At 41.1% G+C, this 21939-nt stretch overlaps 5 protein-coding genes across 6 annotated transcripts; 1 reads left to right on the plus strand and 4 right to left on the minus strand.

Annotated features, from left to right (window-relative positions):
* The first annotated feature begins 125 nt into the window (after positions 1–125).
* On the plus strand, positions 126–2699 carry rbm48 (RNA binding motif protein 48). Its single transcript, XM_054606325.1, has 5 exons — positions 126–254; positions 848–1038; positions 1121–1266; positions 1823–2379; positions 2495–2699. Exons 1-5 carry the CDS (start codon positions 126–128, stop codon positions 2555–2557), a joined length of 1086 nt encoding a protein of 361 aa, XP_054462300.1. The 3' UTR covers positions 2558–2699.
* A 25-nt stretch (positions 2700–2724) lies between these two features.
* On the minus strand, positions 2725–4077 carry clxn (calaxin). The gene is made up of 6 exons (XM_054606326.1): positions 3991–4077; positions 3696–3854; positions 3446–3550; positions 3183–3334; positions 2882–2986; positions 2725–2794 (listed from the first exon to the last, which is right to left on the minus strand). The coding sequence occupies exons 1-6, from the start codon at positions 4064–4066 to the stop codon at positions 2744–2746; spliced, it is 648 nt and encodes a 215-aa protein (XP_054462301.1). The 5' UTR covers positions 4067–4077; the 3' UTR covers positions 2725–2743.
* A 604-nt stretch (positions 4078–4681) lies between these two features.
* On the minus strand, positions 4682–7635 carry LOC129097645 (zinc finger protein 675-like). Of its 2 annotated transcripts, none has more exons than XM_054606553.1 (3): positions 7560–7635; positions 6863–7081; positions 4682–5767 (listed from the first exon to the last, which is right to left on the minus strand). In XM_054606553.1, exons 2-3 carry the CDS (start codon positions 7029–7031, stop codon positions 4869–4871), a joined length of 1068 nt encoding a protein of 355 aa, XP_054462528.1. In that variant the 5' UTR covers positions 7032–7081; positions 7560–7635; the 3' UTR covers positions 4682–4868. The 2 variants fall into 2 exon arrangements, with proteins under 2 accessions (XP_054462528.1, XP_054462527.1); XM_054606552.1 differs by having other exon boundaries at positions 6863–7065; positions 7560–7619.
* Positions 7636–8308: 673 nt separating this feature from the next.
* On the minus strand, positions 8309–14426 carry sytl1 (synaptotagmin-like 1). Its single transcript, XM_054606475.1, has 14 exons — positions 14302–14426; positions 12680–12831; positions 12463–12571; positions 12313–12370; positions 12195–12231; positions 12067–12107; positions 11825–11941; positions 11517–11683; positions 11319–11421; positions 10889–11050; positions 10439–10517; positions 10258–10357; positions 9845–10050; positions 8309–8636 (listed from the first exon to the last, which is right to left on the minus strand). Exons 1-14 carry the CDS (start codon positions 14424–14426, stop codon positions 8494–8496), a joined length of 1599 nt encoding a protein of 532 aa, XP_054462450.1. The 3' UTR covers positions 8309–8493.
* Positions 14427–17630: 3204 nt separating this feature from the next.
* Positions 17631–19544, minus strand: cd164l2 (CD164 sialomucin-like 2). Its single transcript, XM_054606538.1, has 6 exons — positions 19466–19544; positions 18923–19009; positions 18507–18599; positions 18383–18424; positions 17995–18154; positions 17631–17738 (listed from the first exon to the last, which is right to left on the minus strand). Exons 1-6 carry the CDS (start codon positions 19542–19544, stop codon positions 17723–17725), a joined length of 477 nt encoding a protein of 158 aa, XP_054462513.1. The 3' UTR covers positions 17631–17722.
* Positions 19545–21939: the final 2395 nt, after the last annotated feature.

Consider the following 21939-nt stretch of genomic DNA (forward strand, 5'->3'; position numbering starts at 1 on the left):
GCTGATATCGAGCACGTTTTTCAAAATAAAACGTTTAGCACGAACACCCGGTCGATTCGTGAGCATTCGAAAGAGAGTGAGCTTTTATTTTGAAGTGTGTCAACCGGAAATGTATCTCCATAAACATGGCGGCCGCTGGCAACAACAGATCAGGCTGCTGGGACATCCCAGATGTTTATAAACACCACGAACAGCAGAAGATATGCATCTCTCGACCTAAATATAGAGATGGAAGAAAATCTAAAGCTGTTAAGGTAAGAATATGCTAAATATAAGATAAGATAAGATATAAAACACAGCATATCTTAAGCTATGTAAGACACTGCGGCTCTCATCTGTAGGGTGACGTAGTGAGACAATACAACAATATTCTAGTGTGGCTCATTGCAGAGTATATTATTATATTCCTTTATTGATCCCCATGGGGGAAATTCAAGTGTTGCAGCAGCTCAACTACACAATGTCATCACATGGAATGAGCTGAGAAGATCAGGGCCTTAGACTCCCTCACCACTTTTAAATCAAGTCTTAAAACTCACCTGTTCCTCTCTGCCTTCCCCTAGGGTCTTGATAATTTGGATTGCTTGTGTTTGGGTGGTTGTTCGGTTTTAATAGATATTCTTAGATTTCATTATGATTAAATTAATTAATTAATTTAAATTTTTATTTTATTTTTTGTTTGTTTTTAGTGTTTTATTATTATATTTGATTATTGTGATTGTTCTACCCTGTGCAGCACCTTGAGATTTCTTTGTATTTTAAAGTGTGCTATATAAATAAAATCCATTATTATTATTATTATTATTATTATTATTATTATTATTACATTTGTCTTGTGCATCATCAGGTGTACACCATCAATTTGGAGTCTCGTTATCTGATGGTCCAAGGGGTCCCAGCCATTGGAGTGATGGCGGAGCTGATCCAGCTGTGTGCCCTGTACGGAGCCGTGGAGGAGTACAGGCCCCTGGACGAGTACCCCGCGGAGGAATTCACCGAGGTCTACCTTGTCAAATTCCAGCGACTCATCAGCGCCAGGTACGGGGTGGTACATGCCTACTTTGTTCATCAAAGTTGAATAGACTTGCTAAATGTCTTTGCTTTTAACTTTTTGTTTCAGACATGCTAAAAGACACATGGATGAGAAGAGTTTTTACGGTGGCGTGCTGCACGTGTGCTACGTCCCAGAATATGAGACTGTGGAAGACACCAGGCTAAAGCTTCAAGACAGGAGGAGATATGTTATCAGGGCTGTTCAGAGTAAAGGTACAATTAAGCATCACACAGTACCAGTCAAAAGTTTGGACACACCTTCTCATTCAACTACTTTGAAGAATGTAAAATATAAAACATATTTTGGTTTGTTGAGCATTTGTTTGTTTACCACATAATTCCATATGTGTTCCTTCATAGTTTGGATGTCTTCAATATTAATCTACAATGTAGAAAAATAAAGAAAAAAATAAAGAAAAAACATTGAATGAGAAGGTGTGTCCAAACTTTTAACTGGTACTGTATAAAGTCTTGCACCTAAAGAAAACCCCTATCTACAGTACAGTACCAGTCAAAAGTTCTCAACAAACCAGAATATGTTTTATATTTTAGATTCTTGAAGGTGTGTCCAAACTGTTGACTGGTACTGTATACATGTGTACTATCATGTTTTACTACTTTTAATGCACTTTTATTTGAAATAGCTCAGCTCTTTATTAAGTTTTCCACCTGCCGTACATGTTTTATCTTCATAGTTTGAATGACAAATAGACATGAACTTGAACTGTTTGATGATACTATGTTTTTTTTCTCTTTTATTGTTTCAAAGCAAGAGAACAGAAACAAAAGGAGGCTGTGAACAAGGAGACCACGTCATCAAACACAGCCACCACATCAGAGACGGTCATCACCAGACATGATAAAACCTCTAGCAATCATAATACAGAGAAGACTTCACACATCAGCCACTATTCAGACTTTCCTCTACTGCCATTACCTCCCCAGGAATATAATTACTACCGGCATAAAAATCAACATGGGACTCTACCAACAGAGGACAAAATGGGGACATTACATAATGCCGTCATTGACACAAAACGGCAGCAAGCGCAAAGTTCAAGCTCCAGCCAAACCTCTTCGGACAGAGACACAGAACACAGACTGACCTCACCTCAGTCTTCTGCAGCAGTCAGATTTGTCCCAAGAACCACACACTTGGAAAACAGGAAACGCAAGATGGAAGAGGCTGCGGAGCCCTCACTGACTGATGTTACTAGAAACAATGAGCCACTTATTGGGCCAAAGCTACCAGAACCTCCCAAACTCGACATGGAGGATGTGTCACTAAACACAACTGTAAGCCTGATCAGGAACACATTGAAACAGGTATTCTATAATCTGATTTTTTCTTTTTAATGAACGTTTAAAAAAATCTAATTCTTCACTGTAGCTTTAATTCCTTTATTCGTGTCAGTAAAATTAATTTTGTCATTGTTCTCAGGTTGAATCGGTTCCTGGCCTCAAACCGGTAGAGAAAAAGATGAAACCACGTCGTCGGATTTGATCTAATGAGCCTCCCTAATGCCGGAATTTCTGCAGAGATTAATGCTACTTCTTTGGAAAATAACCATTTAAACTGTTTCCCTTGGCAGATGGCTTTTATTTACAAATTTTGCACCATGATGCAAACAGCTATTAACATTTTTTATTAAAGACTATATTTCTGAAATAGCACACAAATGTGATTTCTTCATTGTTCCAGTTGTTCTTGAAAAACATGCTGCTCAAATGTCTCAATACTCTGAAAACAGAGAAAAATAGATTAAGAACTTCTGACATAGAAATTGAAGTTGTTCTAGTTTTTCAAAAGCTTTTGATTTGTGATTACCGTGGTGTCAGGGAGGCAGGTTCCAAAGGCCTCAAGTAATAGATTCTCCTCTCTTACTGCCTGTTCAAAGTCAGTGAAAGACAGCCTGCCATCGTGGTCATGGTCCTACGAAAATAAAAAATGTGCTTGTAGCCAGTTGTGTACATAAATTAGTCAGATATGTGCATCTCAGATTGTTTTTACTTATTGCCCGCTAAAACATTGAAATTTGACATTTGTTTGGCGTTTTGATCAGAGAACATATGCAGAGATAAGTCAATGTATATTTAAACCAACAGGCCAGCCGCATTAATCCCCTCACCATCTTCTTGAGTGTGATCTCCACCAGGTCCTTGATTCCTTCGTCAGGGTCCTCCTCTGTGGGCTGTCTGATGAGGCTGTTCTTCAGCATGTGAAACATCTCCTCTCTGGAGACGTAGTTATCGCCATTCAAGTCATACACATGAAAGCAGTCTGAGCCAAACAAAAAGGGAAGAGTTATTACCCGAGTAGTAGCTTGTAACTCATTAGTTTTTTCATGCAAGTGTGTAAGTCAGAGCACTAAAAGTAAGGTTGTGAGCGTACATTTTATTTTTTCATCCAAGTTCCCTCGAAGGAAAACAGACAGTCCCTCAACCCATTCCTTCATATTGACGAAGCCGTCGTTGTCTTTGTCAAATGTCCTGAAGACTGGGGAAAAGATGACCCGAAACACTCAGAACATGGCCAGGTTACCAAAGAATCACAATACTCTGCATCCAAATATGAAATATGTGTCACTCTTTACACTTTTATTATATATTAATATAATATCAATGTGGAACAGATGGATTACTTCCATCCATGATCATGTCGTCGGTCATCCCAAAGATGTTGTGCAGTATGCTCCTGAACTTCCCTCTGTCCAGGCCGGCAGCTGCTCTTCCGGGGACAGTCGGCTCCCCCAGAAACACGTTAAACTCCCGGATAAGACACTCCACCTCTGTTTTATTGACTGGGGTCATTGAAATAGAGGCCGACATTTCACATTCTTATACATCAGCTGTGTGGCATTTTGAAAACAAGAAAAAGCATTTCTGGGAAGGTGCACCATTTGACCATCAGATACCGTGTTTGAAGCCAATACTCACAGTGCTGCACCTGTTTTGAGATGTTTTCAGCGAGGGTTTTTATCAACTTTCTGTTCATAGCTGACATTTCCGACATTTTTAAGGTTGGTCGACCGGCCAAAGACACGTGTCCTCCAGCAGCGGCGATGTTGACATCCCGTCGCCAAGACAACCACACACCATAACATGCAAGTGTGGCGTTTGTGCAGAAAAAAACCACATATCGGTTAAGAAAAGAATACATAGCAAAACAAGTTTGGAGGTAAAGTCTGTAGGTAAAAAAAAAAAAGAAATTTAATTAATATACAGTACCAGTCAAAAGTTTGGACACACCTTCTCATTCAACTACTTTGAAGAATGTAAAATATAAAACATATTCTGGTTTGTTGAGCATTTGTTTGTTTACCACATAATTCCATATGTGTTCCTTCATAGTTTGGATGTCTTCAATATTAATCTACAATGTAGAAAAAAAATTAAATTAAAATAAAGAAAAAACATTGAATGAGAAGGTATGTCCAGACTTTTGACTGGTACTGTATAATTATATGAACTGATTTGTTTATGTGATTCTATTTAAAATGTTAAGTCAACAATGTGTGTTTGACTATCAGAGAGCTATTTTCCGTGGGAAAATAGGGTTGGTTCAGCATTGGAGAATGGAAGTAAAATTCACTTTTTCATCAGGATAAGAGTTTATTAACAAGGTTCGGTTAGATCTCGATACTGAGCTTTGGGCTACAGTAACCATGATTTTACATACAGAAAGATAATTTGATGCTTTAACCATTATCAATGTACAATGATGAATCTACAAAAAAGGAATTAAGATGAATCTTGCTTTTTCAAAAGCAGATTTTGTCCCACAGAAAACTGGATATTCCATCAGCGCTTTACTCTTATGAAGTCATGCCAACTGACCCTCTTCTTAACACACTCTTCATGTTTAAACCCATTTCACCTGTGTGCACAGTCATGTGTTTTGTCATCAAATTATTTCGACTGAACTTCTTCCCGCACACTGTGCATGTGTAAGGTTTCTCCCCTGTATGGATTCTCGTGTGTACGTTCAAATTGCCCACATGGCGGAACTCTTTGCCACAAGTCCTGCAACGGTATGGCTTCTCTTCCGTGTGGATCCTCATGTGCACAGTCACACTTTTGCCATGTCGAAACGCTTTGCCACACACCTCACAGATGAACTGTTTTTCACTGGTGTGGATTTGTGTGTGTGTGGCCAGATGTGCGCTGTGGCTGAATTCTTTGCCACAGAAACGACAGCAGTAAGATTTGCTTCTGCTCTTTGTCTCTTTATTTGACGGAGTTGGGCTGTTTGGTTGACATCTTTTAGTCAGCTGCTTTCTCCCCGCGGGGCTCTGCGTGTGGACTTTATCAAGGTTGTAGCCTGTCAGGGTAGCTAAACGCAACTCAGGCCCCATGTTATTCAGAGTCACCGAACAATCTGGCAAATAAGTCCAATATCGACTGCTTGACTGAGCATTTCCCTCCACCGATACAAGCTTTCTGTCTTCGTGTCCTGTGTTATGAGTTAGTAACTCAGTCATGTCTGAGTAAATGTAACTCTTCATGCAGGTGGGCGTCACTTTCACAGTGCTGGTATCAGAGTCCTCCATCTCCGGACTGCTCCACGGCTGTTCCTGTTTGATTGCTGCAGGCTCTGGGACCAGCAGGCCACAGTCATCTTGGTCCACACTAGGTTTGTTGTGGCAGCTCTCAGGACTCCACTCCTGCTCGAAGCGTTTCTGCTCATGTGCACAGACGAAGAGCTGTGGCGTGTCTGTTAAGAGGAAGAGGTGAGAACTTTGCTTAGACACAGTTTGCCCCTTTTCTTTTCAGAATGTATTATCAAGTCTTATTTGCATGAAAGAAAGATAAGTTATAGAGGGAGTCCACTTCCAAGACTCTAGTCATTACATTACATTACATTACATTACATTACAGTCATTTAGCAGACGCTTTTATCCAAAGCGACTTACAGTCAGTAGTATATTACATATCATTCACCCATTCACACACTGATGACAGGCTACCATGCAAGGTGCCACCATCAGACTCTAACTAACATTCATACAACATCCAGTCCACACCGATGGCAAGCCTTCAGGAGCAAGTCTTTCATAATTCTTTAACTTAATGTTTGGCCAGGCATCCTGATAGACGAGGAGTTTAAGATGCTGACCATGCAATTACAACAACCCCGGATTGAGTTTGTGCGGAGGCATTTGTTTCATATAATCCCCCATATTTCCCCTAATTTCTGTTAGCTCTCTACTGTCTTTGTTTTGAATGGGTTCTAAACTGCTGAATTTATGAGTGTATTGTTCATTTGTTGGAGGCGGCTGTGGCGTAGTGGCGAGCAAGGTAGTTCTCCAATCAGAGGGTCGGTGGTTCGATACCCGGCTTCGGCAGTCGATGTGTCCTTGGGCAAGACACTTAACCCCAAGTTGCTCCTGAAGGCTTGCCATCGGTGTGGACTGGATGTTGCATGAATGTTAGTTAGAGTCTGATGGTGGCACCTTGCATGGTAGCCTGTCATCAGTGTGTGAATGGGTGAATGATATGTAATATACTACTGATTGTAAGTCGCTTTGGATAAAAGCGTCTGCTAAATAACTGTAATGTAATTTGTCATTTTTGGGGGTTATGGACAAAGCCTTTAGGACTCTACTGTAGGAAGACAGCAATAACTTGGCCAGACTTTTCCTCTGATTTAACATTGCACTCCTCTAACATATTATTGTATTAAACCTACATTCAAGTTTCCAGCTCATCAGGGACACATAGCTAGAAGCACTTTTCACATATGCAGTGGGACATGCAAGAGACATTTAACACTGCTTCAGGACGTAACAAAATAAGGAATCAGACCAACCTTCACTGTGTAAATGCACTTCTTGTTTAAGTCCATGTTGGTCGGCGTCTTGTTCTTCCTCCTCCCGGTCTGTGATGGTCCTCTGCACCGCAGAGAAGATCTCCTCAGCAGCCGCACTCAGCCGCTCACTGATGAACAACCTCAGCAGCTGCATCTGGGACATGTTCATCAACTCTCAACCCTCACCGACGACACACAGGCTTCTGTGGGAAGAAAAATCTAATCGGCAACACAGAAATATGAGGTGACTAAATCCGGATACATGACAAAATAAAAGTATTATTGCACGAAAGGTTGTTTCAGTTCATAGGAAATCTGTAGTGGTTATTGATTATGTCATTTAACAAGATACAAGCATAGCTATAAACACATAACTGACTGGGTAAAGTAAGCAAAGGCTCCAAATTATTTTCCAATTCATTTGCAGTATTCTGGTAAAACTCAAATAAAAAAATAGCATATAAATTAGAAAATAAAAATACAGGATACAGAATGACCCTTTATTTGGCACATTAAGGGGTCTCTCAAGGCTCTTAGTGTTAATGTAAATACATAACATTACAGCTTTAGGGAAAACGACTCAAGATTATTTAACATAACACTAAACATGACTTTGGATAAGCACAGCATAGCATGGTCTGGTCTGGTCTGGTCTGGTGTGGTTTCAAGAAAAAAGTTGTAAAAGATGTGTCCTTACATTATAAGATGTTCATGAATTACAACTGTAAAGTCTTAAAACCCCAAACACTTTATTTTCAGAAGGGTTATCTTCCGGTTTCATTTCATCTTGAATGTTCAGATCGCCATCTGCTGGACAGGAGCTCGGTTATGGTGGATGCCTTCCTCCACTGCCTGTTGGAGATGAATGGTAGAATGGATATGTAGAACAGTTGGTTTTAATGGTTAAAAGCGAGGACAAATCACTGGATATACTTTTCTCTTCTCGCTCTGGACCTTATTCTTCATTGTCCCTTCTTTAATGTGCCTGTAAAGTATTTAGAGTAATTATAACGTCTGACCACAAGGTGGTAGTAAAGTAATCCATCAGAAGGAGAAAAAATGAATACATGCAAATACAGGCCTTTTTCTGTACTGTAAAATTAAAGTAATGGCACCTAAAAATCTAATAATTATAATTATCTGAATAATCAGAATACACGTTCCTTTCGGGTAAAAGTGAATAGGTACATTTTTCTGGCATGTTCCAAAGAGTTAAAGAGGTCTGGGGGAAAAAAACTCTAAACTAAATACATGGTAACAACTTTGTTTAAATGGTCTGTGGCCTTGATGTAATTTTTCAATTTAGTAAGTGAAGAAGAACACTGGGTGATTTGTCAGTTCAGGTTTGATATTTAATTGATAAACTACAATTAATTACAACACTTTTTTCAGATAAGAAACAGACTGAACCAAAAACATACAAATAAAACTTCTTGAAATTTCCGATCAACGCCATTAATTCACAATACTGCACCACTACTTACTCCTGTTTGTGTCTGTGTGTGGGGTTTGTAATATGCATATGAAAAACAGAAATCGTGAAAGAGAGGTTAAATGTGCTGATGTGCTGAGGGTGTCCTTTCAGTCCAATGATTATTTGAACGAGTGTTTGTGTGTACGGTGTGTCTGAATCACTCAGATCGCCGTGCAAGGTTTGTTCTGATTGATAGTGTTGCGTCCACCCAGTTGTTTGGGTTTTCGATCATGGAGGTCCACACAGCGACCTCCTCTTCTGTGGAGTCCATCCAGGTGACAGCCTCTCCATAACTCTGACCTGCAATTAAAAACACACCATTATTCATTATTTATGTTTATGAGATTACCACAGATATCCTCACTGCAATCCACACACTAGGGAATGGTGCATCACTTAATGAGGCCATGTTCTGAACTGGCTGTATGTACATGCATATATGCTTATTACTACCAAAGCCCCAAAGCTAAGAGCAGTAATAAAGAACAATCCCATCAGGGCCTACTTCTCTGAATACTACAACTCAAGCAAAACTTCATCAAAGTTGTCATTCACTCTACTGACATCATGAAACCAACAATGCCTGTCGATGTATCAGTGGTTGATCTTTAGTTCTACACATTCCTTATCAAGCACCAACTATGAGCACAACAACACTATCAAGAACTACTTTACAACAACGCAATTATCTGTTTTCCACATTGCTCACATATTTAGCAATATGAAGATTTTTAGCAATACACAGTAACATTGGTAACCTAGAAATGACCCCGCTCTGATGACAAGACCATCTGAAATGCCTGAAATGCCAACTGGACAAAATGCAATGTAATGTGAAGCACGGGATGGTAATACTGTCACCACCACGCACTCAAAAATAACACTTTAGATGAAGCATAAAATGCTTTAATGGAATCTACAAAGCTTACCATACAGTAAACCAATGTCTCATCCCCTGACACAGAAATACTGCTGCAGCCTAAGAAGTGTCAAGGGACCATGAGATAGCATCGAACCTCCAATCACAGCTAAGGAAATGCTCAAGCTGTATTCATCACCTTACAAACCTTTAGTCACACTGAGTCTACAGTCACGATTTGACTTGAGGAAGACAGCCCAAGATAAACATGAGTGAGATCATTTAAAAAAGTGCACCTGCAACAAATGCCGGAACTGAGAGCGACTTGATAAGAGATAAGAAAAAGTTTCACCGTATAGACCAGGCTCCATGAGGAGAGCAGCACAGGAGAACAAACACTGTCCCTAATCACCAATACTTTCAGAACAAGGTAAAGATAGGAGCATTGTTTCCCTATCTGGTCGCTTATTAAATCATCTGTCACAGAATCTGGAAAGAGCCCCAACAAATGACCAATCTGTCAAAATGTTCCTTATACTGAAACCAGCAAAACACCCACACACATCGTATCAATATCTGCATAAAAAAAGCATCTTTGTGATTTTGAGCGTGAATCAGTGAGGATGTCATTTAGTGTAGAGACACCCACCAGTTCCACAGCTCAGACGGATCCCTCCTAGGACGTGCGTCTTTAACCCTTCGCGCTGCCAGAGAGTCAGCTCGGCGCATGCCTCTCTTAGGTCACTGGAGTGGAAGCCATCATAGACCATGGTGTGGTTGTAGGTGGGGCTGATGGAGCGCTTCACCACCCGCGTCTTCTGACCGCTCTGCCGACTGGCGTCCGGGAGGATGTAGCTTGAAGGGTGTAGATTGGGGATTATGAGACAATTAATGTAAGATTCAAACCATGATTCACTTATGTATTGTTATTGTGTATATATATATCCAGATAAGATGTTTAACAAAAAAAATTGTGTATGTTTCTGTAGTATGCAGGGCAGTATAGATAGGATAGATAACTGATGGCAAAATATCAGGAAACGTGTTGCAGAGCTGACACACCTTCTGAAAAAGGAGTCTATAGGTCCCCCTTTGTTGGCCAGGAGACCTTGAGCCTCCCGAAGCCAGATGTGAAGCTCTCCAGTCAAAGGCAGTCCGCCACCTTTAAACACACACAAGGTATGAGACTCCCGTGATCACGGTGGGACATAAGTTTCATCTATTATGTATGTGCTCTGCTCACCCTCAAATCCGTCTGGGACGAACTTAATAGAGAGCAAGATGAGCCCGCGGCTGCTAATGGAGTCTGGATTCAAATTAATCTGTGATGGGGGGTTGAGCAAAGAGAAAAAAAGACACAGGAGGCGGGAGAAAAGCAAGAGCAAGGGAGAGGGAGGCAGACGTGTGAAAGCAGGAAAAGATTAAGGTTACATAAAACCTTCGTTAAAATTCACAGCATGTCTTCCTCTCCCTTCAGCTCTTCCAGACACAAGAGACACTCCTCCTTGTGCTCTGTGTCCTACAAAGCTGCCGAACTGCTGTTACATAAACACACACTACTAAACAAACATAGATGAGTAAATATTTTTAGATAATAAATATTGGTCATGGAGTATTCATGCTTGCATGATAATTCCTGTGACTACACATTTTTGTATTTGAAGGCAAATCATTTATGAGTGCTTTTGCCTACCCGTGGCTGCAGGTCCTGCCACTGTGGCATAGAGCACGTCCAGTCCCAGAGGCCCAGAGACACCTCCACCTCACCCAGGAACACGTTTCTGCCCAGGGGCTCGGCGTGCCACACCGACAGGTTCAAGGTCCGGCTTCGCAGCTCTCCGATCCGCACTTTATACTACAACATAAGAGACAGGATCAGGCAGGTGGCACATGAAAGGAGGGGAGAGGCAGGTGTAGGTCAGAGCATTACATGTACTCTGCCACCATAAGCTACAAGATGTTAACTTAAAATCGGGGTAATTTATTGATGCATATCTTGGAGACTGGAGATATAAATGACTGCGATACATGTTGCAGGTCACGCGGAGGAGAGCTGAGGAACAGATGGGTATTTCTGTGAGGTCTGTTACTTTATGTAATATGTAAAGGAGAAAGTGTCTCACTCGAAGCGTATGATCAAAGACTGGGTTTAGTGTCTTCTTCCTCACTGCGGTTTTCTTCTTACTGTGACTCGACTTGTCCGGCAAGAGATAGCTTTTAACGTATCTGTGAAAAAGGCACACACATGAGACATTATTGCTTGATTCTGTGTGTGACATTGTGGCTTCGAGATGCACATTCACACATGCACTGTCACTTACGGGTCAGAGCGCTCCTTGCGTGCTGAGGCGATGTCCTCGCAGCGATACACTTTGACCTGCAGCTCCTCCTTCTGGGTGTCGTAAAGCAGTGAGAATTGGATACGGCCCCTCACCTCCACCGCTCCAAAATCGCCCGAGCTGAACAGACTCATCATGCTGCCACTGAGCTGTAACACACGCAGATCAGAGATCAGCTCCTACGACATTGTCTGCAGCTGAGTCATCTTGCGTGGCCTGAATAGCCAATTTATCAAATGGCCGCGTGTGTGCGTGTACTGATGTGTTTGTGTGTGTGTGTTTGTGTGTACCGTGTAGACAGAATGAAGGCTGCTGGTGGAGCTGCTGGTTTTCAGAGAGGCTGGTTCCGGCTCGGTCAGGTAGCTGCTCAGAGAATCAGTGTCCCCGTTGTGACTGCTGAAGTCTTCCTAAACAAACACACACACGCACACACACACATTATTCTCAGATACAGTGTCACTAATGATTATTGAACAATATACAATTAAAAAAGGCAAAATGTGTGATGGATTTAGACATTTAAAAAATTCACCTCAGGTTCCTCTGAGTGGCCATTACTTCTGGTTTCGCACTCTATGAGACAAAGGCATTAAGAATGAGTTAATTATAACACTAAGAGAGATAAAAAAAAAAAAGAGACATAGAGACAAACTTCTATACCTTGGGATGAAGATAACCCATTCCTCTGCTCGAGACCCTGGAATTGAAGATGATTATTCATAATTAGATGATTTGTATTTCAATAGTTCGTAAAGGAAACACGCATGCACACACAGACCTGTGCTGCAGCACTGTTTGTTCTGGGTTTGGGTACAGGTCTGAAACTTCCTTGACTCCTGAAAAACACAAATAAGATATTGGAAAACGCAGCTCAACACAAATATTACAAAGGTGAGAATATTTTTCTGTAACAGAGGCCATCACTTACCCTCCACTCTCCTCTTCTTTGCTGTCCTTCAGTCTTCTCTCTGCCTCAGGAGACTTGTTACTGGAGGTTTCCTCTCTCTCTCCATTGAATAGTCCACTCAGGGGCACATCTGTTACCATGGCAACACACACAGAACCATCACTGGGATGTCCCTATAACAGTAAGTAAACGGCTCCACAGGCCTGTAATAGTAATACTGCATTTACTGAAAGCTGACCTCTGTTCTTGGTCTTCCTGTGGCGTATGGTGGCGTGGACGAGCGAGCAGCCTGACGTCCAGGTTTGATGGCGTTTGCGGCGCTCCTCCCGGAACCATTCTCCTGACAGGAAGCGCAAACGTGCTGGATCTCTCTCTGTCTCCTGGAGGACACTGCAGCGATGAAATGAGGCCAAGTTAAACAGCAAACCGACACAAACTAATTTATGCAAAGGTCAGCTGAAGTCGGCCTAGAACAAAAAATAAACTGTCACTGTCGTCACTTCTGTCATGCAAATTTACTTTTTAATGTTTAAAAGACAAACACTGTCCATTCTAATAAAAAAGCACACTCACTTATTTGGCTTGGTTTCTATTTACATTAACAACATGTACACTTCTCTTTGATACGTTCTCCACGATGATAGAAGAGCTGAAACAATTTTATTTTTATTTTGGAAACCATTTTGATAATTGATTCATTGTATAAGTCAATTATAGAGCAAAAATGCAAAGCATTCTCTGGTTTTAGCTTCACAAATGTGACCATTTGTTCCATACCTTTGACTAGGAAATTGTGATGAGACTAAACAACGAGTCTTTTCATCAACAAAAAATCTTTGTTAATACAGTAATGCAATTTTGTTGTCAGCTGAGGCTCCAATTTGAAAATGTATCAACACAATCATCACAAACAAGAGACACCAAGTTGACTATTAGATCTTATTAACTTAATCCGAGATATTGGGCTCTCTGACCATGTTGTGGTGACCAGTCATCAATAACATTTCCCAGATGCAGGAGCTGCTCAGCTCCGTAGGCAGAAACAGTTTCACTGTGTAGATCTTTGACTTCCCTCCCTGAAGCAAGGCTGAATTTCCAGGAAAAGCAGACAGCTGCCCCTGAGCCCCAGACCTCTTGGAGCCACAAATGCCGCAGGTTCACAGTGTGACAATTGATTTGCGGTAATTTTACTAACTGGAAGTTTGTTTGGAAGCAAACTGACTCATATTGAAGAGGGTCCCTGTATCAAAACTTTCGTTATTTCAGCTGACATGTTACATGTTACTACACGTCAATTGGTCACACAGTAAACCTGCGCTCTGTAGAACTTTTCATACAAAAAGTGTTTTTGTTTTTTTACAACTTTAAACTAAAACATACAGACAAGAGATTAATTTAAAGAAATGATGAACAAATGAGTGAAAATACAAATGAATGCTGATAATTCCTGACAGTTGTACTGTGTAATATACTTAAGGCATTAACATCCTATCATGCTCTTTCACTTTACTGAGACTTGTCCCCTTTGGATTGAAGCATCAAATCAATTCACAATTATTCTGAGAGGTCACCTTGATCCAATGATGAAACATTTCTAAATGGGAGTTTTATTCTACCTGATGACAATGCCCCCCATTCACAGGGCACAAGAGGTCACTGAATGGTTTCATGACAATGATAATGATAAATGGTCACCAGATCTCAATCAACAAAACTAAGAATGGTGTAAAGACTTATATAGTCTATCTATGCCATCGCACTGGGACAACCTTTAACTTTACTTATGATTTGTCATCTCTCTGTTTGTTTGAGTTAATCACTGGACAAAACTCCTAAAAAGGATAAACAGTCACCTCTGACCTTACACGTCCTTCATCAAGCTGACGCAAATCCAAGTCACGCTGTAAGACCTGCAGGATGGTGGACTGCTCCTCTTCTGTCAGGTGGCTCAAGTCAAGATCAGAGTCAACCCGCTCCTCCTCCATCCCTGAGTAAGAGGCAAAACCACAATCCTAAACAAACCTAAACACATCTCTTTTTACATTTAAATATGTTGTATATTATAGTTATGTCATTTTATGTCTCGTCTGAGATTCTGAGGGCCTTATGGCTTGTGTATCTCAGAAGACAGTATATGAAACAGTTTAGTATATTGGAACATTTTGGCTTGCTAAACCAGTGCTTCTCAACCTTTTTGCCATATCACTCCTTCTCAGATTGTTTAATTTGAATAATCATTAAGGCCTGAAGAGGTAAAAGTGTTCATTTTCTCACAAGCAAAGAAATGTCAGATAGAGCAGACGTATTTTTTTGTCTTCTATCTTACCCTGTTAATTATTTCCAAATCCCTCGTGTTTATCTTTTGCCTCCACATTGTTAAACCACTCAATACACTTTGAATTCATGACCCCCAGCAGTTCTGGTGCCTCAGTGGGGGAGGACACATGTCTGCTTCAATAGCTTTCATCTGTTTTAAATGCTCTCTACTGTAGACCCTCTAAAATACTTCAATTACAAATTAATTTTAATAACACTATTTAATAAAACCAACCTGATTGGCACTGAGGATCATGACGTTGAAAAGGAGGAAAGCAAACATCTATATGCCCTTAACTAACCTGCAATATGATCATGCCCAGAGGCAACTTACCTTCAAGTAACTGATGCGTGCGCAGATCGAGTCGCTTTGAGTTGGGAGTTTGGCAAAGCGGATATTATGAAAGTGCAACCCAGCTTTCACAACATGACACCTAAACAAACAAATATATATATATATAACATATAATACGATCACAATAATAGAGCGTGTATTAGATGACATAAGGTGCAGGTTTCCTCATAATAATAATAATAATAATAATAATAATAAGTGATGTTCTCATCTACAATGATTAAATAGTTGCTGTGATAATTAAAAAGATATTGAAGTTTCTGGTCATGACCTTACCTGAACTTTACCTTTAGAAAAAAAACAAAAAACAGCTACAATGTCCTCATCATGAACATGAGAGAGAGGACACCTGTCGCCACTTTCCCCCTTTTTGGATCAAAGGTCACACACCGTCTCACTTTCTGTACATCCACACAGCGAAACATAAAAAACCCAAGAAAAAACTCTACTGCCTCACTTGAGAGCCTCCGACACTTCCATCTGTGAAAAGGTTTGTGAAAAGTCTTTGTGTGTGTGTGTGTGTGTGTGTGTGTGTGTGTGTGTGTGTGTGTGTGTGTGTGTGTGTGTGAACACGCCCTCCTGAGTGAGTCCGCACTGAGGCTGCAGTCAGCTGGGAGGCGGAACAAACGGAAAATACTGAGAGAAGGAGAAGCCTAACTGTGTGTGCATGTGTGTTTTAGATTGATAGATTGATACAGTGTGTTTGTTCGAATGTATGATATGACTCTCACACACACACACACACACACACACACACACACACACACACACACACACACACACACACACACACACACACACGATGTTTTACCAAATGGCAGGGTGGAGGTGGGAAATAGTTTTCCTCCTTGTAGCCGTCCACACCTGCTTAACACACATTAGGCTTCTGCTGCACCTAGGCTTACGCTACTGTAGCCTACTACACACACATGTGCAAACATTACACAGATCTATGCTTGTTTTAAAGGGAGTATAGCCAGCAGCACATGAGGCTTGCCTCAACTTTAGTGTGGCAATATGTGTGTGTGTTTGTGTGAGTTCCCTTTCTCCCATTAGAAATGTGTTTGTGTGTGTTGGGGGAGGGTGCATTCAGAGTGTGAAAGACCTGTATTCAGTCCTGTCCTTTGTCAACAAACTTGGATGACAGCCACACACTGCCCAGTTGGGAAACTTTTTTTGTGCAGGCTTATTCAAGCCTGCATGGGTCCTGGCTCAGACAGCACTTGGTGGATCCAACCAGCCATCCTGCTGCTCCCCTAAAGGCCTCCAACAGCGCTCTGTCCCTGCTACATGCTGGGATCCCCTGCTGACACCCATACATGTAAGGATTAATAGGTGATTCTTATCTGCAGACACTGAGTATGTCTCTGGTCGCACCCAAAGTACAGCAGAATTGGTTCACTCACTCTTCTCGTATGGGGTAAATCTGCACTCAGCATATAGTGCACAATCTCTTACAATGATTACCAACTCCTCATTTGCATGCAAGAAAGCACAAACACAATGAAACAGGTATTTATTCTAGTTTATTCAGGTTGCCAGCCTTTTTAATCATTTTCATGCGAATGGCATCCCAAAAACAAACAAATTCATTTTGACTTTAACCAGCATTACTTTAAGTACACAGGGTCACCTCACATCTCTCTGAACTGTTATCCAAGGGTTATAGCTGCTACGGAAATTATATAAATATGAGCAGTTGAAACAGAAATCTTCTTTATGAAATGTAATATATAAAATAAAGACTGAGCTATTGACAAGTCAAAACAAAAACACTCACAAATCAGAGGAGAGGTCTTAACGCTATAGTGCAAGTAGATATTCAGTTGCTTAGATAATTAAGAATAAATGTTCCCAAAAGAAGGGGTCTAAGGACCTCCACGGGTGTTTCCTCAGGGTCCCCAGCTAAATTATTTGACTCACTGCAAGTAAATAAATTAAAGATATAAAATACATAAATAGTGTTTTTTTTTGGGTTTCAATAAAGCACTAGAAAGTTATGCAACTCCACATGAAACACAGATGTCTTCTAAGATGATGGACAAAGTCATTCAGAGTCTTATTTTGGTCTATTTTAGGATTTTTTAAAGAAGTATAAGAGCCTGTTATGACCTTGTATGACCTACTGTCTACATTGGGATTATATCGCTCTTTCCCACAACAGCACTGTACTATTTACACAAGTGAAACAGCGCATTGGATACAGCTAGTTGCTTTTTGTTTGTCACAGGACAAACACTTAACATGTTCTTATGTTGAAAATTTACGGTGGGTTTAGTCACAAAGGTGATTCACTGAAAAAATGTGACCCATTTTGCTTCTCATTTCTCTGATTGTATTAATACAGCCAAAATGTCTCTAGAATAATACTATACTAAAAATACTATACTAAAAAATACTATACAAACTCAGTGAACACTCAACACAATGTGATATTCTGAGAAAAAACGTCCTCTTATAAACACACCCATCCCCCAGGGGGACTGATGGGGACCAAACAAATTAATGACAGGGCCTCTGGAAAAATAAACACTCTTGTCGTCAGAACTCGATGCGTCACTGCTCTGCTGTCCTCCAGCCTGGCCTGTTTGCCCTTCATACATCTTGTCTTCACTGTGGCTGCTCTCTGTAAGAAGACAGGCATCATTTGGATTTGGACAGATGGGGTTTGTGATCAGAATCAAAATTCAATCTAGAGGAAAGTTAAAGTGGAACATGCTGTACATAGGATGCTGTTCATCACTCCTGCCACCAGAGGCTGCTGTTGCACCAACAGATTGTCACTTAACTCAGTGACACAGTCACATTTACATGCACATACTTAAACTAGTACTGTCACGTTAAATTCTCTGTTCTCTAACACCTATGTACGAAAAACTCACATGGGGTCGTAGGTGCTTTGCTCTTTGGATTTGAGGAAGCGCACGGCGAAGAAGCCGCCTGCCTGCACACACAGCACGAGTATGATGCCACCGATGAAACTGGACATGTCAAACTTAGCCTGGGAGAACTCTGGGGACGAGTTGGTGTTACTTCCATCACCTGGAGGTAAAGTAAAGGAAGAGGCGGATGGCTTTACAGTCAGTATTACTACATGAAAGCAGTGTGTGGGGGGAAAAGAAGAGAAGGTCAGCTTTTGTTGCTATTTTCTGGTGGAATTGACTGAGTGGCATTGTGGAACCTTTTACTCAGCTCTTATAGGAATAATAAAAGTCTGACGCAAGACAGAGGGAAGGGGGTGAGAGGGATGATGGTGTCGATACAATTTACCTGAGTCACCTTCACCTCCTCCCTCAGCGACAGTCTCTACAACTGGGAAATAAAAAAGAAGAAAAGAAATGAGACTTACTGAGGTTGCAAGTTTGTGTTAACTTTGGAGTGTATAGTTTGGTACCTGAGCACAATTCAGAGACTCTAGTCCAGCTACAGTTCATGCCGTTGTCTGCCGAGTTGCCCTCATCAGTCAAACACATGCCTGTATCATTACCTGAGCGAGAGAGAACAATCATTTTTTAGTGTGTGTGTGTGTGTGTGTGTGTGTGTGTGTGTGTGTGTGTGTGTGTGTGTGTGTGTGTGTGTGTGTGTGTGTGTGTGTGTGTGTGTGTGTGTGTGTGTGTGTGTGTGTGTGTGTGTGCGTGTATCATGTGTGCCTTCCTGGTATACTAAATAATTCAGTCATCTTGTACAAACCAGGGAAGCTTACGTTACAGCAGCTTTGATGATTGAATTACTATCAGAGGTCAGGGGTGTGTGCGTCTGCATGTGGTGTGTTTGTGTGCGTGTGCGTGTGCGTGTGTTTCTGTGCATCACCAGTTGGACAAAGCCTCCAGACACAGCCTGTCAGGTTGAGCATGGAGTTGCCAACGCACAGGTCACATGACTCGGCTTGAGAACAATCTGTAGGAGGGACAAAACTGGCAATCAAATGGAAGTGTCACTCAAATTATTGAGTGGCCGATGCACGATTATCTTCCCACGGACACATTTTAACAGCTTTATTACTGCGAGACGTCCAGCCAGTCTGGACAATGGCAAAATAGGCAAAAGCAAGTAGGCAAAAATAACCCTAACCCAAAGTAATGCCAAAGAAAAGATGGCAGATTCATATTCAACTCTCATATTTTTACTTATTGTCAGCTTGTGAGAAATACTGGAGAATAAGCCCTTGTCATAGTTAATAAGAGAAGATGTTATCAGGGAAAGACTCTTGAAGGAGATCAAATGGTGGAAACAAGCCAGTCAAGGAGAGGAGACATCGGATGCCAAGTGTGGGAAGACACACCAACAGACCAAATACTCTGAGATGGTCACACAGTCACAAAATAAATGCAAGACATGTGGATGGACCCATACCTGACTGAGAGTTCACAGAGGGAACCACTGCTAGAAGCAGCAGTGTGGAGAAGAGGACCTTCGACACCAACTGTTGCATCCTGACAGCAGCAGAGCACCAACACCTGCAACTGAGAGGTGAAGATTTTTGGTGCTTGGAGAGGAATTAGTATCAACCAAAAGGTTTCGATAAAAATAACTTCTGTAAGTCCTCAAAAAGGTTTCCAAACGTTGCAAATAGAGATATGGCTCCTGGCTGGGACACAGAGAGAAAGACAGGAGACACAGAGATCTGTGTAACTTGAGCAACACCCGAACCTGGTTTCCTGGCAACCAATTGGCCCACCTCAACCCTCCTGAAATACACACCTGTTGGGACGGAGTGACACCTGTTTACTTCGACGGGCAGTGCACACACACACACACACACACACACACACACACACACACACACACACACACACACACACACACACACACACACACACACACACACACACACACACACACACACACACACACACCTGCATTCACAATCGAAATGGGAATAATAACTACATTTACGTACAAATAATCTGCAATCAATTGACTTTTGTGGCCCTCAGGTGTATCTTTATCATTATTTAGTATTTTACTTTCACACTACTCACATTCTCAAACGGAATGTGAGACAGAAAAATGTGAGACAGAAAAATCTTTCCTGTGAAGGCTCAAGCTATTTTTATAAACATGCATCTGCTTAATAATGTCTGGTTAAAACAGAATATATGCACTATCATGGCTCTCATTTTAATCAGGGTTTTGACTGATCCTGTAGTTCATAATATGTGTCTTGGGTGATTCGGTCCAATTAGGACAGCTACATTTATACTGCGATGTGATTGCTTTTAAACACAATGACGTTGGCATTCGACTACGTACAGTAGACAGCCTGTGCGTCAGTAGTCTATAGCATCACCTCAAGTGTGTCATTGACTGTGATGAAGAGCTGCCCAATCATTTGTCAGTCAATCAATAATTGACTTGACAAACAATTCAGGCAAGGTACTCAAAAATTATGAATAACACTTTTCACTAGAAGCACAAATTAAAAAAGAGAAAATGTGAAATAATCGGACAAGATTCCAATTAATCTGATGACAAATCAATACATGACATGATATGAATAAACAGCATTTGGACCCAAGACAGAAGGTCTGACCAAAGCTTTTATTGATATTAACCGATGTCTAATTCATCACTTTATGGAATGGTGGAAATAAGACAACAAAAGGGGGCTCAGACTGCCCTATAGGCTCCATAACTCCCAGCTATACCCCTGTATACAGATGTGCAAATGCACCAGCACAAAAGTACAAGCCCTCTGACATGCAAAGCGTTACTGAGTCACAGCCCGGGCTGCCAGCCCTCAAAAGCAAGTGCATTGATAGCAGAATCACGACACAGTTTTCAGCTCTATGTAATAATTCCACCATCACCCCCTCCTCCGCTCACACCGACGTAGCTCATGCACTCCCACATCTCATATGTTCTCTCACACAATGTCTCGGTGCATCTGTGAAGCTCTACAGGGTGGCTGTTTTGTGTGTCGGAGTGCTAAAAATTCACAAAGGGATTTTCCGCAGCCCTGTCGAACACGATGTCCTCCTCCACTGATGCTCCCACTGCTGGCAAAAAACTTACGATACACCAGCGTAAAAATAGTGCATAATGCTGCAATTTACAGCCAATGGTGGCAAAAGAATATGTTAGTATTAGGAAAATACAGATATAACTGAATAAAACACATCATTGCAAGGACATAAAAATGGGAATCCATCACAATATGTTTTAAACATGAAAATCACAGGGATAATACACAAATAAGTGTAGTTATATAATTAAAATACAATGTTTTTTAATGGCATCATCACATTTTCCATGAATATTGTGGAAAGCAGGAAAGTAAGTCCTCAGGTAAGAAAAACAGCTGTCATTTTGCATAAATTTGGAACTGCTCCACATTTTGAAGGGGACAAGTGTTGCACCTCAGATCCCTTAAATGACGTAGGTGGGCTGTGTTGGCAGGAAGCGTGTCCTAATATGGCTCGAGAAGGACGAGATTCCCCCCAGTTAGCGCATTGATATGCGCAACCACGCAGACACAGACCTTCCTGCAGCACCCACGCTCTCTATCCAGCCGGGGAAGCCTTGAATACCCTGCTGCTGTTAAGATACTGTAGGTGGGCAGGTTGTGTTAGGATGCTCAAATCGAAGAAGAATCAATACAATAGACAACAAGCTAAATCATTTTTATTCTTGGTGTTGGTTTTGTTTATCCTCACCATTCACCATTCTTAGTATTTAAGGGTTATTTTTTCATTATTATCATTATTATTACATTAACCTCATAATGTACAATTGTGTGTATATATATATATGTGTGTATGTTTGTATGTATGTGTGTGTGTGTGTGTGTATGTGTGTGTGTGTGTGTGTGTGTGTGTGTGTGTTTT

This window comes from Anoplopoma fimbria, chromosome 10, assembly GCF_027596085.1.
Source record: "Anoplopoma fimbria isolate UVic2021 breed Golden Eagle Sablefish chromosome 10, Afim_UVic_2022, whole genome shotgun sequence".
Classification (NCBI taxonomy): domain Eukaryota; kingdom Metazoa; phylum Chordata; class Actinopteri; order Perciformes; family Anoplopomatidae; genus Anoplopoma; species Anoplopoma fimbria.

Excerpts from the sequence above, each read along its gene's own strand:
- cd164l2 (XM_054606538.1), bottom strand. The coding sequence starts at position 19,544 with ATGCAACAGTTGGTGTCGAAGGTCCTCTTCTCCACACTGCTGCTTCTA. Across the intron at positions 18,600-18,922 it reads CTGGAGGCTTTGTCCAACTG|GTAATGATACAGGCATGTGT; the intron begins GTGATGCACAGA and ends TCTCTCGCTCAG. Across the intron at positions 18,425-18,506 it reads AGTCTCTGAATTGTGCTCAG|TTGTAGAGACTGTCGCTGAG; the intron begins GTACCAAACTAT and ends TTTATTTCCCAG.
- clxn (XM_054606326.1), bottom strand. The coding sequence starts at position 4,066 with ATGTCGGAAATGTCAGCTATGAACAGAAAGTTGATAAAAACCCTCGCT. Across the intron at positions 3,855-3,990 it reads CTCAAAACAGGTGCAGCACT|TCAATAAAACAGAGGTGGAG; the intron begins GTGAGTATTGGC and ends CAATGACCCCAG. Across the intron at positions 2,795-2,881 it reads CCTGCCTCCCTGACACCACG|AGTATTGAGACATTTGAGCA; the intron begins GTAATCACAAAT and ends CTCTGTTTTCAG.
- rbm48 (XM_054606325.1), top strand. The coding sequence starts at position 126 with ATGGCGGCCGCTGGCAACAACAGATCAGGCTGCTGGGACATCCCAGAT. Across the intron at positions 1,039-1,120 it reads CAGCGACTCATCAGCGCCAG|ACATGCTAAAAGACACATGG; the intron begins GTACGGGGTGGT and ends TTTTTGTTTCAG. Across the intron at positions 2,380-2,494 it reads TCAGGAACACATTGAAACAG|GTTGAATCGGTTCCTGGCCT; the intron begins GTATTCTATAAT and ends CATTGTTCTCAG.
- sytl1 (XM_054606475.1), bottom strand. The coding sequence starts at position 14,426 with ATGGAGGAGGAGCGGGTTGACTCTGATCTTGACTTGAGCCACCTGACA. Across the intron at positions 12,832-14,301 it reads CTTGATGAAGGACGTGTAAG|TGTCCTCCAGGAGACAGAGA; the intron begins GTCAGAGGTGAC and ends TCATCGCTGCAG. Across the intron at positions 10,051-10,257 it reads ATAGACTCCTTTTTCAGAAG|CTACATCCTCCCGGACGCCA; the intron begins GTGTGTCAGCTC and ends ACACCCTTCAAG.
- LOC129097645 (XM_054606553.1), bottom strand. The coding sequence starts at position 7,031 with ATGAACATGTCCCAGATGCAGCTGCTGAGGTTGTTCATCAGTGAGCGG. Across the intron at positions 5,768-6,862 it reads AGTGCATTTACACAGTGAAG|ACACGCCACAGCTCTTCGTC; the intron begins GTTGGTCTGATT and ends TCCTCTTAACAG.